General features: G+C 38.0%; 1 protein-coding gene across 1 annotated transcript; it reads right to left on the minus strand.

Annotated features, from left to right (window-relative positions):
* Positions 1 to 14,466: 14,466 nt before the first annotated feature.
* LOC103419331 (mitochondrial import receptor subunit TOM6 homolog) lies at positions 14,467 to 14,679 on the minus strand. Its single transcript, XM_008357451.4, has one exon. The coding sequence runs from the start codon at positions 14,626 to 14,628 to the stop codon at positions 14,467 to 14,469; it is 162 nt and encodes a 53-aa protein (XP_008355673.1). The 5' UTR covers positions 14,629 to 14,679.
* Between the last annotated feature and the right edge of the window lie 2,154 nt (positions 14,680 to 16,833).

The raw sequence follows: 16,833 nt of genomic DNA on the forward strand, positions 1-16,833 counted from the left end.
CCTATTACAACTATTGGTCCATGTGATTGATTTAGTAGTATATAATACTCCCACTAAGCTTGTAAAATAGTTTTTAAAGCAAGAGTATATGGTACTATTAACATAAGGTTTGCATTCATTGATGGACTATATAGTTGCCTTAGGGCCTTAGGATGACTATGAACCTTTGATTAGATCCAACACGAGCCTAGTGTTGAATCTTGGTCTAGGGATGGTGATTGATTTTAGTTATGCGTTTAATCATATTAAGGCGTGTTTTTCCTATTGGGCGTTGGACCCAACTACTCCAATTTCATGCATATCAAATAAAACAAGAAAAGGAGTACTTCAAAGTAAAGAAGAGCTTATGCTCTTTTACAACATTTGATCAAAACAAATTACTTTAAAGTAAAGAATAGCTTATGCTCTTTTACAACATTTGATCATATCAAATTACATCCAAAATCTAATCTACACATTCCCATGGTTCAAACAGATTTGAGACGGCCTTTCACATAGCTCAATTATCATAGGCTTAGGTTCATTCACCCTTTAATTAATTAACGCTTTAACTAATTAAACTTGAATGCAACATTGTCATTTGGTTTTTGTATCCATAGAATTGATTTAAATGGAGCTAGATGAAATGAAAATCCAATTCTCATTTAAAGAGACAAAACCATTTTTTTCTCAACCTAATTTGGGCCAAAATGCAATAACCTCAACCTTTGGGCTATATTGCAAAACATAAACTTTTGAGGTCACTTTGTAAAAACACAAAAGTCCACTACTTCATGTAATTACAACTAGAACCCAAAAATTTCATTAAAGGAACAAAACAATTTGTCCTTTAGTGATTTTGGGCCTTTACGTAAGAAACGTAAACTTTTGGGTCAAACTACAAATACACAAAAGTATCAAAACTTTATGTAATTGCATAAAAGCCCCAAAAGTACCCTACTTGTAGGGTGGCTGGTTTTGGTGAGAGTGAAGCCATAAAATTTTGAAATTTTTTTCAACAAAGTCATAAAGCCTTGCAAGTGGAAATTGGTTGGTTGGAAACATGTGTGTAAGAAAAAAAATCAATTATGTACATAAATTCAAACACTCTATCAACATTTCAATCACCTTTTAATTAATTAAATGTTTTGTTGATAGAAAAGTCACACCAACCAATACAAAACATGGACTTTATGAAATCAACCAAAACTTTGAATCAAAACACCAAACTTTTTGTTCTTGGTAAGAACATCAAGAACAATAAGGAACATCCATGAAAACCCATAAGAGTTCCATGAACATTTTCACTCAATAAAACTCAAATTTTCACTACTCAAAATGGGGTTAACATCCTAGGGTACTTAGGGGTTCCAAAAGTCACCTTAAAACACTTTTAACAAGACAACAAGAACCCAAAAATCCACCCTTTGGATTTGGCCGAATTTCCCCAAAAACATGGCACCAAATTTTAGCTCCAAAATTCATGCTCATATGAACTACATCTACAACATTTGAGATGGCAAATTTTCTAACAAAATTTACATTCAAAGAAGCAAGAATAAAGCTTGTAACAATTACAACATTCAAATCAAAGACTATGAACTACAAAACCCAAAAGGATTCACCAACTACTAGACCTAGGCCCTGATACCACTTGAAGGAAATTTTGTGAAAAACATGTTCATTTGAGCAACATCTATATAGCATGCAATTAACAATAAAAGGCGGAAACATGCTTGTATGCACTCAAAACAAAATATTACCCATGAAATTCAAAGCCTAGTAGTTAGGTGAACCAAGACTCAACTCAAAACAAGGTGAGTTGAGAAATTTATACCTTTGTTGATTCCTCTTTGCATAAGCAAAGGATAATCACCCAAGAGATAGGGCCTTCATTCCTTGCTTCTTAGCTCCATGGATTTGGATTGAAGAATTGGTTTCTCCAAGTTCTCAAAGTTGAGAACCTCTAAGTCTCCACACCAAGGAAGAATTGATGAAGAAATGAGTGACCTAGAGGAAGTAAGATTGCTAGCTATGTTCCTCTAGGGTGGCCGGCCTCTTAGAGAGCAAAGAGAGCTTTTGTTCTCATCTTTTCTCCCAAAAGAAACCCTAATGAAGAAAAGGCTATAAAGTCATATTTATACCTACCTTCATTGGAGTGGCAAATTTGTAATAAGTCCAAAACCCACTCCATTATTAATATGGCTGGCCATAGGGTGTTATTGGGTTGTTTGGGCCTTTGTGAATATTTAGTCATTAAGTTGTCATACAACTTAAGTCAATGGTCTTGACGTTCGAAGCCCATTGGGCCTTAAGGCCCAAAACTAACCCTAGGTCTTTTAACGAACTTTATTCGTTTGATTAATTAACATATTAATTAATCCTTGCCATAAATAATTAAACCATTTAATTATTCTTACTCATCTCCGTTGTTTCTTTAATTTTTACCTTACACGGTGTATGATCCATTAGGTTCCTTTTAGCGAGGCAGTGGGCGATTAGAACTCTTTCAAATCGATTGTGAATTGAAACTTACTTTCAATTCTCCCTTTAGTGATTATACACGTTTAGGGCTTCCACAAACCATGAGTGACACCTAGCAGTATGTCATGGTTACCCAAGCTAATTAGAAGAGGTGGAGAACCTATTCAGTTTAGGATTACAATGCAATACGGTCTTTCTCTAATACAATACTCTTGACCACATTGTTTGGATTGATAGTTTATTCATGTCTACTATCCAATGTGATTCATTTACTTATATGATTACATTGAATGTGATTTGGAATGACTTCCTAAATCTCATTCATACTCTGGCCAGATATTCTTAATCATATCATAGAGTATTCTCCTTCAAACGGTTTGAAGGTTAGAGATCCCTTGTTGCGCATTCACTTGCCTCCATGGCTAAGTGGCTTAACCCCAACTATGTCGTGGACACCCTCTGATGGAGTGACTTTGACATAGTCAAAGATCAAGGACTTAACCACAAGACAACTATGATGCCTCAGGTCAAAGGACTACTTTGCATTATCCCAACCATGAGTTCTCATGTGACATGAGTATGATAACTCGTTGATCGTGTTCAGTGGACTCATTCGCTATTGAGCACCTACATGCTTGTCTTGGTGTCAATCACACCAATGACTCGAGACCAGTCACTCTCCATGAGAGAAGACACAGCACGTACTGATCTTAACGGACTGTTAATGTCCAATTGGCAATCCTATGATCAGGAACGTTTAGGATATGTATACGAAAGAGAATGGTCTCATAAATCTAACTTGTTTAAATTACATTCTCCTAATTACATATTCCTTGGACTTATCGTTTAAGCATATAACATTTATATGAGACGGCTTAAAACAATAATCTTTGCCCTTGATATTAAACTAGATTAGTTTAACATGTGAAATGTCCGTAAAGTATCATCATATGATTGGTTTTAGGGCACATTTCCAACAAAAGTGACTCCCTTCATCGCTGATGATTGCTTTAGGTTTTCCAAATCTTGCAAAGATGTTAAAAAAAAGGTCGTACCCAGTGCACAAGGCTCCCGCTTTACGCAGGGTCTGGGAGAGGTGAATGTCGGCTAGCCTTACCCCCATTTATGGAGAGGCTGCTCCCAAGTCTCGAACCCGAGACCTACCGCTCATGGGCGAAGGCACTTGTCATCGCACCAAGTGCCCTCCAAATCTTGCAAAGATGTTACTCTTAATAAAATCTGAAACAACTTTTGAATCATTAGTTTTGGTGGCTTTTGCTTCCACCCATTTAGAAACATAATCCACAGTCAATAAAATGTAAAGAAAACCTTTAGAAGATGGAAAAGGTCCCATGAAATTAGTGCCCCACACATCAAAGATCTTAACAATCAAAATAGGGGTTTGTGGCATTTGATTTCTTGGGCCCAAGTTACCTGTTCGTTGACAATGATCACATGTTGTACAAACGTCGTATGCATCCTTAAACAAACTAGGCCAATAAAAATCACTCTCTAACACCTTAAGAGATGTCCTCTTTGCTCCAAAATGGCCGCCACATGCATAAGGATGACAAAAGGTTAGAATAGATTTAAACTCAGATTCGGGGACACACCTTCTAATCAATTGATCAAGGCAATATTTCCACAAATAAGGATCATCCCAATCGTAGTATTTGGCAATTTTGACAAGCTTATCTTTTTGAGCACGTGTAAAATCATCCGAAATCTTTTTGGTGACCATGTAATTGATAATATCTACATACCAAGGGTCAGTAGCCTTTAATGAAAACAATTGCTCATCTGGAAAACTCTCACGTAAAGGGATGAAATCTTCCTCTGTGTTTGAATGCACAAGTCTGCTAAGATGATCTGCTACAACATTCTCACTCCCTTTCTTATCCTTGATCTCCAAGTCAAACTCTTGAAGTAAAAGTATCCATCAAATGAGTCGCGGTTTTGCATCTTTTTTTTTTATGAGTAGATACTTCAAAGCTGCATGGTCAGAAAACACAATAACTTTAGTCCCAATCAGATAATATCTAAATTTTTCTAAAGCAAATACAACAGCTAAAAGCTCATTCTCTGTTGTTGAATAATTTAATTATGCATCATTGAGTGTTCGAGACGCATAATAGATGACATGTGGCACTTTATTTACACACTGCCCTAGAACTGCACCGACGACATAGTTTGAAGCATCGCACATCAACTCAAAAGGTAAACTCCAATCTGGTGGCATGATCACATGAGCCGTGGATAACAACTCTTTAAGCTTGTTGAATGCTAAAACACACTCTTCATTCATATCAAATGTTACATCTTTTTGAAGCGAACGGCACAAGGGTCTATAAATCATTGAGAAGTCCTTCATAAACCTATGGTAGAAACCTGCATGTCCAAGAAAATAACGAACCTCCCTGACAGTAGTAGGGAGGGGTAAAGAACTAACAAGTTCTACTTTAGATTTATCAACTTCAATTCCATTTTCAGATATGATATGCCATAGAACTAATCCATGTGAAACCATGAAATGACATTTTTCCCAATTTAAGACCAGATTAGTTTCTTGACAACGTTTTAAAACTAGGGACAATTTATGTAAACATGTATCAAAAGAATCACCATAAACTGAAAAATCATCCATGAACACTTTTCTCAATCATATCAAAAAAGATACTTATCATACACCTTTGAAATGTGGCGGGGGCGTTGCAAAGTCCAAACGGCATCCTCCGGTATGCAAATGTGCCAAATGGACATGTGAAAGTCGTCTTTTCTTGATCCTTTGGAGCAACTGCAATCTGATTATATCTAGAATAGCCATCAAGAAAGCAATAATGAGAATGACCAGTTAACCTTTCTAACATTTGATCAATGAATGGGACTAGAAAGTGATCCTTGTGTGTGGTGTTATTTATCTTCCGATAGTCTGTACAGACTCTCCAACTATTTTGCACACATGTAGGCACTAGCTCATTAGCTTCATTCTTAACAACTATGACTTCGGATCACTTCGGAACTACTTAAACAAGGCTCACCCACTTGCTGTCCGAGATAGGATATATGATGCCAACATCAAGAAGTTTGATAACCTCTTTCTTGACGACCTTCATCATGAGTGGGTTCAAATGGAGTTAAGCTTCCTTTGTTGGTTTTGCACCTTTCTCCAACAGAATCCTATGCACACATGTAGCTGGATTTATACATTTGATATCTGTAATACTCCAATCTATGGCAGTTTTATAATCCTTCAGTACCCAGATCAGTTTCTCCCTCTCTTTTGCTGTGAGTTGTGATGATACGATAACCGGTAATGTTTCATCCTCTCCCAAAAATGCATACTTCAGATGTTCAGGAATCGGTTTAAGCTTCAATTTGGGTGCCTAAATCATAGAAGGAAGAGTTTTTTTCGTTAGAAGTAGGAAGAGAAATAAAATAGGAAGAAGACTTACCATGAATTGGTGAAAAAGACTCAAGAGCGACCACTGTTTGGATTAATTTTTCTTCAATGTGCTTAGAATAATTAAGCTTTCCATGTTTAATGCTATGCACTAATGCCTTCTCTAAATTATCTTGTCCCACACCTTCATTAAAACAATCATGCACAAAATAGTCAAACACATCAATAGACAAACAAGATTCAAAATCACTAGGGTACCTCATAGCATTGAAGATTCTGAACTTGACGCTTTCCCCATCAATTTCCATGGTTAAGGTACCATCATAGACATCAATCTTCGTACGTGTTGGTCTAAGAGGAATGGTCTTCCTAATATAAGAGGAAGTTCAATAGGCATAAGGTCATGTTCCATCTCAAGAACAAAAAAATCAACGGGAAAAATGAGCTCATTCACTTGCATAAGTACATCCTCCAATAAGCCTTTGGGATATCTATTTGAACGATCTACCAACTGGATTACTATATTTGTTTCCTTCAAGTCTCCACGGTTCAATGATTCATAAACTGAATAAGGCATCAGATTGATGGATGCCCCTAAATAACACAATGCTCTCCTAAACTCTTACCCTCCGATTACGCATGGAATGGTAAAGCTACCGACATCTTTCAACTTCGATGGCAGCTTCCTCTGCAAAACAGCTAATACTTCCTCGCTTAATGCCACAGTTTCATGATCATTGAATCTCCTCTTGTTCGTACAAAGCTCTTTAAGGAACTTTGCATACTTGGGCACTTGTTTTATGGCATCTAAAAGAGGTAAGTTCACTTGGACTTTCCCATAAGTATCCAAGATTTCCTTATCAGTTTGCTCTTTCTTAGACTTCATAAACCTATGAGGAAAAGGAACAAGGACACATGAGTAAAATGAATTTTGAACTTCTTTACTTACCTTATCAGAATCTTTTGTGTTCAATTTTGTAGCTTCAAAACAGACCCTAACTACTAAAAATTTAGTTACACATTATTATCAAATAAAACCAAAAGAAAGACATGAGTTTGAGAAGATAAAACCGAGAGAAGAGAATGCCAAGATTTCCTCCTTCCTTTCCTTCCCCAACGATGCTGCCTTGCATTTTCTTTCTATTCTATTTTTTTCTCCCCTCCCTTTTGCAGCTGCAACCTGCACCTTTTTGTTCTTGCTTGATACCCCAGTTTTTTCTCCATAACTCACCCCATTAATAGTCATTTAGTGATGACCATAAGTGAGAGGAAATGATGACCATAAGTGAGAGGAAATGGTAAAACAATTGTAACTCTTTGGGTAGCCTTTATGCCAATTACTCCCACTTAATACTCATCTTTATTTCCATTTCCTCTGATATTTGAATAGGTGTCAGCTGGCTTGTTATTGGTTCCATCAGTTTTGGCCGCTAGATTTATTGGATTTATTGCTTTCATTGCAGTTACAAACTGCTCAGTCTCTTGTGAACTTTTCAGTATTAAAACAGCCATAACTTCTTCTACAAAAATGATATTAACAATCCGTGAAATGCTCCAGAAAATAGACATCCATAGCTTTCCAAACATATAAGGTTCATTCTCTAATTCATTTTGAGCTGTTCACAACTTGCTTCCAAAGTCAGTTGATCTGCACAGGCAGTTTTGACGAATTTGTTACTAAAAATCCTACTTGTGCTATTTTTCTTTTCTTTGGTTGACAAATCCCACAAAACACAAAAACAACGTAAATAGCTCAAAAATATAAGGAACTAACTAAGAAAAGACAAGTGAATTTGATGTAAAATATATATAAATATGAGCTTATCACATTGCCTAAGTTTAGCTTGAAAATTCTCCACATGTAAGAGGGTGTGAGGATGTGAAGATAAAAAGAGTCTCACATCAGTGAAATGAGAAGCCTAGCAAGGGCTTATAAGGAGTTGAGATACCCTCCATATTGTCAATTGATTTTATGATGGAACCCCAACATTCTTTATAGTATCAAAGCAGTCGCCATACATGAGACGGCATGTGAGAATGTAAAGGTAAAAAGAGTCACATATCAGTGAAAAGAGAAATTAATCAAGCAATGACTTATAAAGAGTTTAACTACTCTCTCTATTGTCAATTGATTTTCTAGTGGAATCCCAATTTTTTTCAGTTCTTCATCTAATGAGGAGAAATAGAGTGTGTCTCGATAGGCTTATGAAGAGGAAGACGGTGTTGGTAGGGAGTAATGGAAATAAGGCCCTTGGATGAAGATGATTTTGTTCCAGTTATTCTACACCTCTTGTACCATTCTTTCTCTACTCTTCTACTTTCCAAATTTTTCTTATGTATATTTATTCAATTTTAACAAAAAAATAAAAATTAAAAACTAAAATCGCAACTGTTATCAATTACAACCCTTTGTGAGGTGAATAAACTCCAGAATAGACTTATGGAGGATTTTGCATAGAAAAATGCTAGCAACCTTCTCACTTACCTTCTTATTTGAATTTTCTCATTTTTCCTCATGTCACATGTATTTTATTCACACGTAAAATTAAAATTATAATTCTAAACACGAAAATTCTGTAACGAATGAAACGAACACGTGTACAAAGTAGATTTGTATTTATTTGAATTTGTAGGCTACAATTTCTGTTTACAACTTTTCCTCTAATTCAGTCTTCAAATTTGATGTAGATGGTTGATTGTTGATCCAAGGGTCGTGATGAATTGATCTTGGATGAACGATTGAATGATTGCTTCAAGTTTTGGGCCTGAAACAACACGGGGATGGTCTTCACCTCAGGGTTGTAGCAAAGAGATGTTGATGTAGAGATTTTGTTGATTCAAGGGTCTTGGCGACTTGATCTTGAATCCAACGTTGCTACAAGTTTATATTCTTGCAACAAAGTCCTGAAGGAATTGGCACGAGGGCTTGTTGATTCTTTAAGGGAACGCTTTAGCTTTGGTTGAATGTTCTTCGAAGAGAGTGTTGGTAGCGTACTAGTCTTCAAAGGTTTGACAAAGGTTCTTCTGTGTAGAGATTTTGCTACCCTATGCTTGTGGGAGGATCTTGTATTTATAGGCTCCTCAAGGCTTGCCTTTGGGTGGATTTGGCCTAGATTTGTGTCTTAATTCGTCCATAGGAGAATTTAGGGATGTTTTTGTGTCTTAACTTCAGCCACTTTACTCCTTTGGCCGAAATTATGAGGCTTTGTGGCCTATTTTGTGAACAATCTTCAATTTTTGCTTGTTTTATGAAGTTACCTTAACTTTCTTTCCAGTTTTAGGACCAATCTAGACCCTTTTGTTGTATTTAAGGGAGATTTCTCCCCTTTTCCGAATTTTGGGAATGTTTTATACTTCCCTTGCTTGATTTATGCCACATGTCATTGATGACTTGTCCATTTGTGATGAGTCATATGCCACGTGAAGCTTTGTGATGCATTGTTTGTATGCAACGAAATTTACATGTCTACAAATGCCCCCACTTCAAGGCACGTTGTAGGCATGTGCTTGTCACATGTAGGAAGCGTGTTTTGAAGTGCTGCAATGTGAATTTTCTAACTCAAGAGTCATCGAGACTTGATCATGAATTAGTTTGATTCTTCAAGGGCTGTAGAGGCGTATTTCTTGAATTGACATGATGAATTTCGCTAAGCGCCGTTGAGGCGTATTTCTTGAATGAAACATTTCTTCAAGGGCTATTGAGGCCTGGTCTTAAATTGAAGTGATGAATTTCATCAAGGGCCATAGAGGTAGAGGTTTGATCTTGAATGAAAAGATGAAAGTTTTCTTCAAGGGTCGTAGAGGCTTGATCTTGAAAGAATTGAAATTTGTTTCTTCAAGGGCCGTAAAGGCTTTATCTTGAAAGAAATTTTGAAAATGGATAAATCGGCACATATTTCTTGTGCGTGTTGATTTTCCATAATTGTGACAAAATACATTTGGCGTATTTTGAATTTTTCCCTGTGGTTGTAGGAAAAAATGTTTCCCTTCCTTTGATATGAATCCCCTTCAATTTTGGTAACGAAGGTGACTTCCTTCAAAGTGTTGGAAAGCTTTTGTGATTTCCTTCAAGGTTTTGGAAATATGTAATGCTTATCCTTGGGTGAGTAGGATGTGCATTTTTCACTTTCCCCTTTTTCTTTTCTTCCCTTGGCAAGGAGGACAATTTTTTTCTTCCTTTCCCTTTTGATTCCCACGGCAAGGGAAGGAATGATTTTTTTTTTTTTCTTATTTTGATTTCCATGGCAAGAAAGGCTTTTTTTCCTTTCCCTTTTTGATTTCTTACAGCAAAGAGGAGTATTTTTCTTGCCCTTTTTGATTCCACACAGCAAAGAGGTATTCTTCCTTTCCTTTTTTTTTTTTTTTTTGGGAAACATGTCATTTGACTTGCATGCCAAGTTTGAGGTTGGTTTCTCTTCTGGAAAATTCTGTAAAATTTTGAAAACGTAGCTTTATCCCTTATCTTTCCAGTCATATATCGCATGCCACTAGGAAAAATTGGGAAGGCCTTCAACTTTGCATTTTCCTACAACTGTGCAATCTAGACAGGAAAGCAACTTCTGCGGGAATGATTTTGAAAACTGCAACATTTGGCTTTAGGGAAAATTATGAAATTTGGACACAATGATCCTCAGCCACTTATTTTCCTTCTCCAATTAGCCTTACATCAAAATCTTCGGGAAAGTTAAATTACTACCAAAAAACGTCATGCATGCGCAGATTGGCTAAAACTTGCCATTTTTTGCTTAGAATTTGCATCCTTCTTTTGGTGGGAATGTTCTTCATTGTTTTGGCTTTCCTTTTTCTATTTGGGTATGTATTTCCCTCATAGCATTAGGAAGCAATTGACCCCTATTTATAGGACAATTGGGTGTGCATTTTTTTCACACACACAATTGCTTGCCGTGGACTACCTTAAAGCTTTAGCAATGGGTTTGCTACTGGCTACCATGCCCTATAGCTGCTGCTGCTTCCGTGCCCTTCTTGCCGCTTGGAGCTTGTTACAGTAATTCACGTTTACCGTGTGGGGTTGTGCAAAAGACTACAGCGAGTTTATGTTGTGTAGTGCCTTTTAGTCACAACTTTTCCTCAGTGGTGACGGTGTCGTGCCTCTTGCCACTGCTTAGAGCTTGTTGCAGTGCGTCACTTTTACCGTGTGGGGTTGTGCAAAAGATTGAAGTGTTTTTAACACTGTGTAGTGCCTTTTGGTCATAGCTTTCCTCAATGGTGACGTTGTCGTGCAGTGCAAGAAACTGCTTGTGTACTTGCTGCGGGATTGCGTAGTGCAATTGCGTAGCATTTCAGTTTTCTTTGCTACTGTGGTGCACTTCGAAGGACCATCATGTCACTGCCCTCTTCGTCGTGCAATACAAGGAACTACTTACGTCATAGTGCGATTGCGTAGCATTTTGGTTTTCTTTGCTACAGTAGCCCGCTTCGAAAGACCATCTTGTAGCTTCCCTCTTTACCGTGCAGTGCAAAAAACTACTTGCATAATCACTGCGGGCTTGCGTAGTGCGATTACGTGGCATTTTAGTTTTCTTTGCTACTATAGCGTGCCGTGAAGGAATGCCTTGCAGCTGCCGTCTTTGCCGTGCTTAATCAAGCTTGTGGATGATTTTATTTTGTCATCGTGACTTCGTCATCTTCATCCTTCAATGTTCATGAGGTTTGTCTTGCATGTCTTTTGTTTTGGCGAAGCAAAAAAACTTTTTCTTGTCATGCCCTTATGCTTATGTTGCCTTGTTTGTTTTTGTTGCAGCCATGATATTTTTCAAGTGCTTTAAGAACAATACCATCACCATTCTTGCAAAGGAAGGCGATCCGCAGGATAGGGGAGCGACGTTGAAGCTTTGCGTGCTATTGACTGGCTTGTTGGAAATGTGCCCTAAAACCAATCATATGATGATACTTTATGAACATTTCCCATGTTAAACTAATCTAGTTTAATATAAAGGCTAAAGATTATTGTTTAAAGCCATCTCATGTAAATGTTATATGCTTAAATGATAAGTCCAAGGAATGTAATTGGGAGAATGTGATCTAAAGAAGTTAGATTCATGAGACCATTGTCTTTCATATACATATCCTAAACGTTCCTGATCATAGGATTGCCAATTGGGCATTGACAGTCCGTTAAGATCAGTACCTGTTATATCTTCTCTTAGAGAGAGTGACTGGTCTCGAGTCATTGGTGTGACTGACACCAAGACAAGCATGTAAGTGCTCAATAGAGAATGAGCCCACTGAACGCAATCACGAAGGAGTTCTCATACTCATGTCACATGAAAACTCATGGTTGGGATAATAAAAAGTAGTCCTTTGACTTGAGGCATCATAGTTGTCTTATGGTTAGATCCTTCATCTTTGACTATGTCAAAGTCACTTCGTCAAATGGTGTCCACGACATAGTTGAGGTTAAGCCACTTAGCCATAGGGGCAAGTGAATGCACAACAAGGGATCTTTAACCTTCAAACCGTTTGAGGGATGTTGATGCACAAAACCGAAGGGGTCTTGGAACAACGTAAATCCAACCGTCAATCTGCAAGAAAGTAAATAACACAAGATGTATCGTGGTTCACCCTCAATGTTTGGGCTACGTCCATACTAATATTGCATTTCTCTTAGAGAATGAGAGGGTGAGAGCTTCTGAAGGTGAGAGAGCTATTCCCATGGCCTAAGAATTTGCATCCCTTAATAAGGAGAGTGATGGGTCCTTTTATAGAGTAAGGGCTCCTCACTTATTACATATTTGCCCCTTAATTTATTACATAATTACATTTGAGTCTCCCGAGTATTTATACGAGATCTAAATACGAAGACCGTAAGTATGGTATAAACAGTAGTCCCCCAAGTCTTCAGTCAAGAGAGTCTTTTGGCTAGAGACTTGAAAATTCAGTCCATGTGTGGGCCGAAGTAACTAGATGTCGTCTAGAACTAATATTCGATATGAGATGGTGCCCAATCTAAAATGATGCTCAACCAGAAGTAGCACATGTTGCGAGGCTGCTCTGCTTGTGGCTTATGTTGCCTTGGTTGGCTTGGCTTGTGGTATTGAAGGTGAGGGAGTCCCTTTTATAGAATAAAGGCTCGCTCCTCAATACATAAATGGTGGGCTAGAGTTGATGCTCGTGGCGAAGCGGTTGCTCAGCAGGCAACGATGCTCTCTAATGATGGTGAGGGAGTCCCTTTTATAGAATAAGGGCTCGTTCCTCATTACATAAATGATGGGCTAGAGTTGATGTTCGCGGTGAGGCAATTGCTCAGCAGATGGTGATGCTCTATACTGATGGTGAGGGAGTCCCTTTTATAGAATAAAGGCTCGCTCATTAATACATAAATGATGGGCTATAGTTGATAATCGCAGCGAGGCGGTTGCTTAGCAGGCAGCGATGCTCTTTAATGAAAGTGAGAAAATCCCTTTAATAGAATAAAGGTTCACTCCTCAGTAGATAAATAATAGGCTAGAGTCCCCCAAGTATTTTTCATGAGGCCCAGTTGAGGCTCAATATATGGTACATAATGTAGTCCCCCAAGTCTTCAGTCAATAGGGTATGTTGGCTAGACTTCAAATTGAATCCATGTATGGGCCGAAGTGGCGGTTGTTCGGATGCGGTATTTGTATACCCTACACTAAAACTTTGTAGGTGAAGCTTTGCAAGTTCAAGCTTTGAAGCTAGAGCTCTGTAAATGAAGCTTTCGAAGCTGGAGCTTTTGTAAATGAAGTTTTTGAAGCTAGAGCTCTGTAAATGAAGCTTTTGAAGCTGATTGACATGAGTGATGCTCATAGATGTTGACATGAGTGATGCTCATGAATGTTGACATGAGTGATGCTCATGAATGTTAACATGAATGATGGTCATGAATGTTTATGTATGATTGACATGGGTGATACTCATGAAATGTTTAAGTATGAATGACATGAGTGATGCTCATGTATAATTTTGGAGTACTGGACGTACTTTTAATCACCTGGTTGGTGGTAATAGCGGCAGGCTGCCGAATAATTTTTTGTAGTACTGGATGTACTTTTGATCACCTGGCTCTTTTGGGCATATGGGCATTTACCCTCCACATAACATTCCAGCCCATTATTTTGGGCTTGTCTTTTTTTTTTTTTTATTACTCTCTGATGGGGTTTATACAGATGTCTCCAAAAGATAAGAAAAATAAATCACATCAGTCAAAAATAAATCCGACCTTCTGCTCAATGGGTCACGCCCATAATTCCCTTTTCTGCATGCCATCACCACCACAATTATGTCTGCTTCTTTTTATTTTCTTTTGCTTTCTACTTTTACTTTCTCTTTTCCCTTTTGCAGATGGCAGACAAAGAATGATAATAGAATTAATAATAAGAAAAGAATATTATCTCCGCTTTTGCTTTTCCCGTGGTATTCGTAGGAGATGGGATCTGGGTCGGCGACTGCCCCGACCGTGAGGACCTTCGTATCATCAAGTGTCTTTGCTTTCTTATTCTCTCTCATCTTCTTTCTTTCTCGCTCATCATTTTTTGAGCTCCCAGCATCACTCACTTCTTTGAGCTCCCAACCTTTTGCACCTTAGACCTGAAAAACCTGTCGCTCATAGAACGAGATGGTCGTTAAAATTCAAGCTTGAGCTCGTCTTTTTCCCCAGAGAGGAGGTGAAGAACATATAGGGCGGCTCGGATCGCAATGACCCAAGCCCCAAACATGGCGACATGGCTCCGCAGCTGCTTCAGAGCCTCAGCCTTGTCTGGCTTCTGCATAAACATGGGAAACATTTTTCTTTATCTGGTATGGCTTTTCTTTCCTGCAAAGTGATATGACAAACGCAGCCTAACGCTTAAAGCCCTAAAACCCCAGTTGGTGCTCTACGAGATCGGTCATTTTCGAAAGCAGCGTCGGGGATTGGAGAACCGACAGCGGAGATCGATCCTCGGCTGTACAAGTGGATATGCGATGAGTAGGGGAGGATGCGCCTGGACCTAGGGTTTCTGAGAGCGACCGCAGCCATTGGAATGAAGGAAGAAACAGAAAGACAGAGACCGCAGCCATCGTTTTTACAATGGCTGGACCCTTACCCATTTTTACCTGATCCAAGCTTTTGCTTTCTGTTGCTGCTGCTGCTCAGTCGAATAAGCCACCTTTTTGGACGTAGCAGGCGTCCCAACGGAGCCATGTCGCCATAATTGTAGGTGTTGCAGCTCGACTCATCCCTCAACATCTCCTTTTGCTGCTGCTGCTGCTTTGATGATTTCAATGGATTTGACTAGACTTCAGTTGGTGAACAGTCGACGAAAGGAAATGAAAGTACAAGATAGAGAGAGAGAGAGGTTATTGGGTTTTTGAATTTTTGTGATTTTGCAGATTCACGGTGGAGGTGAAAAAATGAAAGAGAACCGACATAGCTTTTCGTGTCGGTTCCCACAGACGGCGCCAAATGTTGATGCACAAAACCGGAGGTCTTGGAACAACGTAAATCCGACCGTGAATCTGCAAGAAAGTAAATAACACAAGATGTATCATGGTTCACCCCAATGTTTGGGCTACTTCCATACTGATATTGTATTTCTCTGAGAAGATTGAGGATGAGAGGGTGAGAGAGCTCTTCCCATGGCCTAAGAATTGGCCTCCCTTAGACCCTCTCCAATGGTGGCTTATAACCTAAATTTTCCCCATTTCCCCCCCCCCCCCCCCGAAATCCACTCCAACTCAAAACCTAAACCAAACCTAAAACCTAAAACTTAAAATGAAGGTAAATATAGGTCACAAATTTAGCCCACAAAAGTTGCTGGGACCCACGGATGAGAGTGAAAAGTGGGCATTGTCCTGTAGCCAACATCTACTTTTCTTCATTGGGTGGTGGTGGTAATTGGACCGTTGGTTAATCCAACAGTCCACATTCAATTTTTTTTTGTTTTATATTTATATATTTATTGAATTCAACGGCTTAAATCAAATATAATTAAATCTAACGGTCCAAATTTAAATCCAATGGCTAGAATAATCTTAAAATTTATCGGAATTTAAATATTTTTTTCCAACTGCTAGAATAATTTTTTTTTTTAAGTTTATGTGGTTTATCATGATTTTCATGTATTGATTTAGTGATTTTTCAAAATTTATCGGAATTTAAATATTTTTAGGTTAAAATATTCATAAAATTAATTTAGGATAGTCTACATAATATTTTTTTTTTAAAGTTAATTTAAAAAAATTAGCCTTAATTCATTTTTTGATAATCTTGGGCTAAAATTTTAGGCCTAAAGGGTTGGAGTAGAAAAGCTATTTCTGGGCTAAAACCTAAATTTTCTGGGCTAAATATTTTTAGGTTTTAGGTCAGGATTGGAGATGGTCTTAATGAGGAGAGTGATGGGCCTTTTTATAGAGTAAGGGCTCCTCACTTATTACATGTTTTCCCCTTCATTTATTACATAATTACATTTGAGTTCCCCGAGTATTTATACGAGATCTAAATACGAAGGCCCTAAGTATGGTATAAACAAGGGAGAATACTTTATGATATGATTAAGAATCTTTGGCCAGAGTATGAATGAGATTTAGGAATTTGTTCCAAATCACATTCAAGGTAATCATATAAATAAGAGAATCACATTGGATAGTAGACATGAATAAACTATCAAACCAAACAATGTGGTCAAGAGTATTGTATTAGAGAAAGACCGTATTGCGTTGTAATCCCAAACTAAATAGGTTCTCCACATCTTCTGATTAACTTGGGTAGCCATGACATACTGCTAGGTGTCACTCATGGTTTGTGGAAGCCCTAAAGGTATATAATCACTAAAGGGAGAATTGAAAAGTAAGTTTTAATTCACAATCGATTTCAAGAGTTCTAATCACTCACTGCCTCACTAAAAGGAACCTAATGGCATGAAAGCCCAATGAACCTAATGGCATGAAAACACAAAGGGCATGAAAGCCCAATGAACCCACATGGCCGGCCATAGAGAGTGTAAGGGAAA

The sequence above is a fragment of the Malus domestica genome, chromosome 12 (assembly GCF_042453785.1).
Source record: "Malus domestica chromosome 12, GDT2T_hap1".
Taxonomy (NCBI): Eukaryota; Viridiplantae; Streptophyta; class Magnoliopsida; order Rosales; family Rosaceae; genus Malus; species Malus domestica.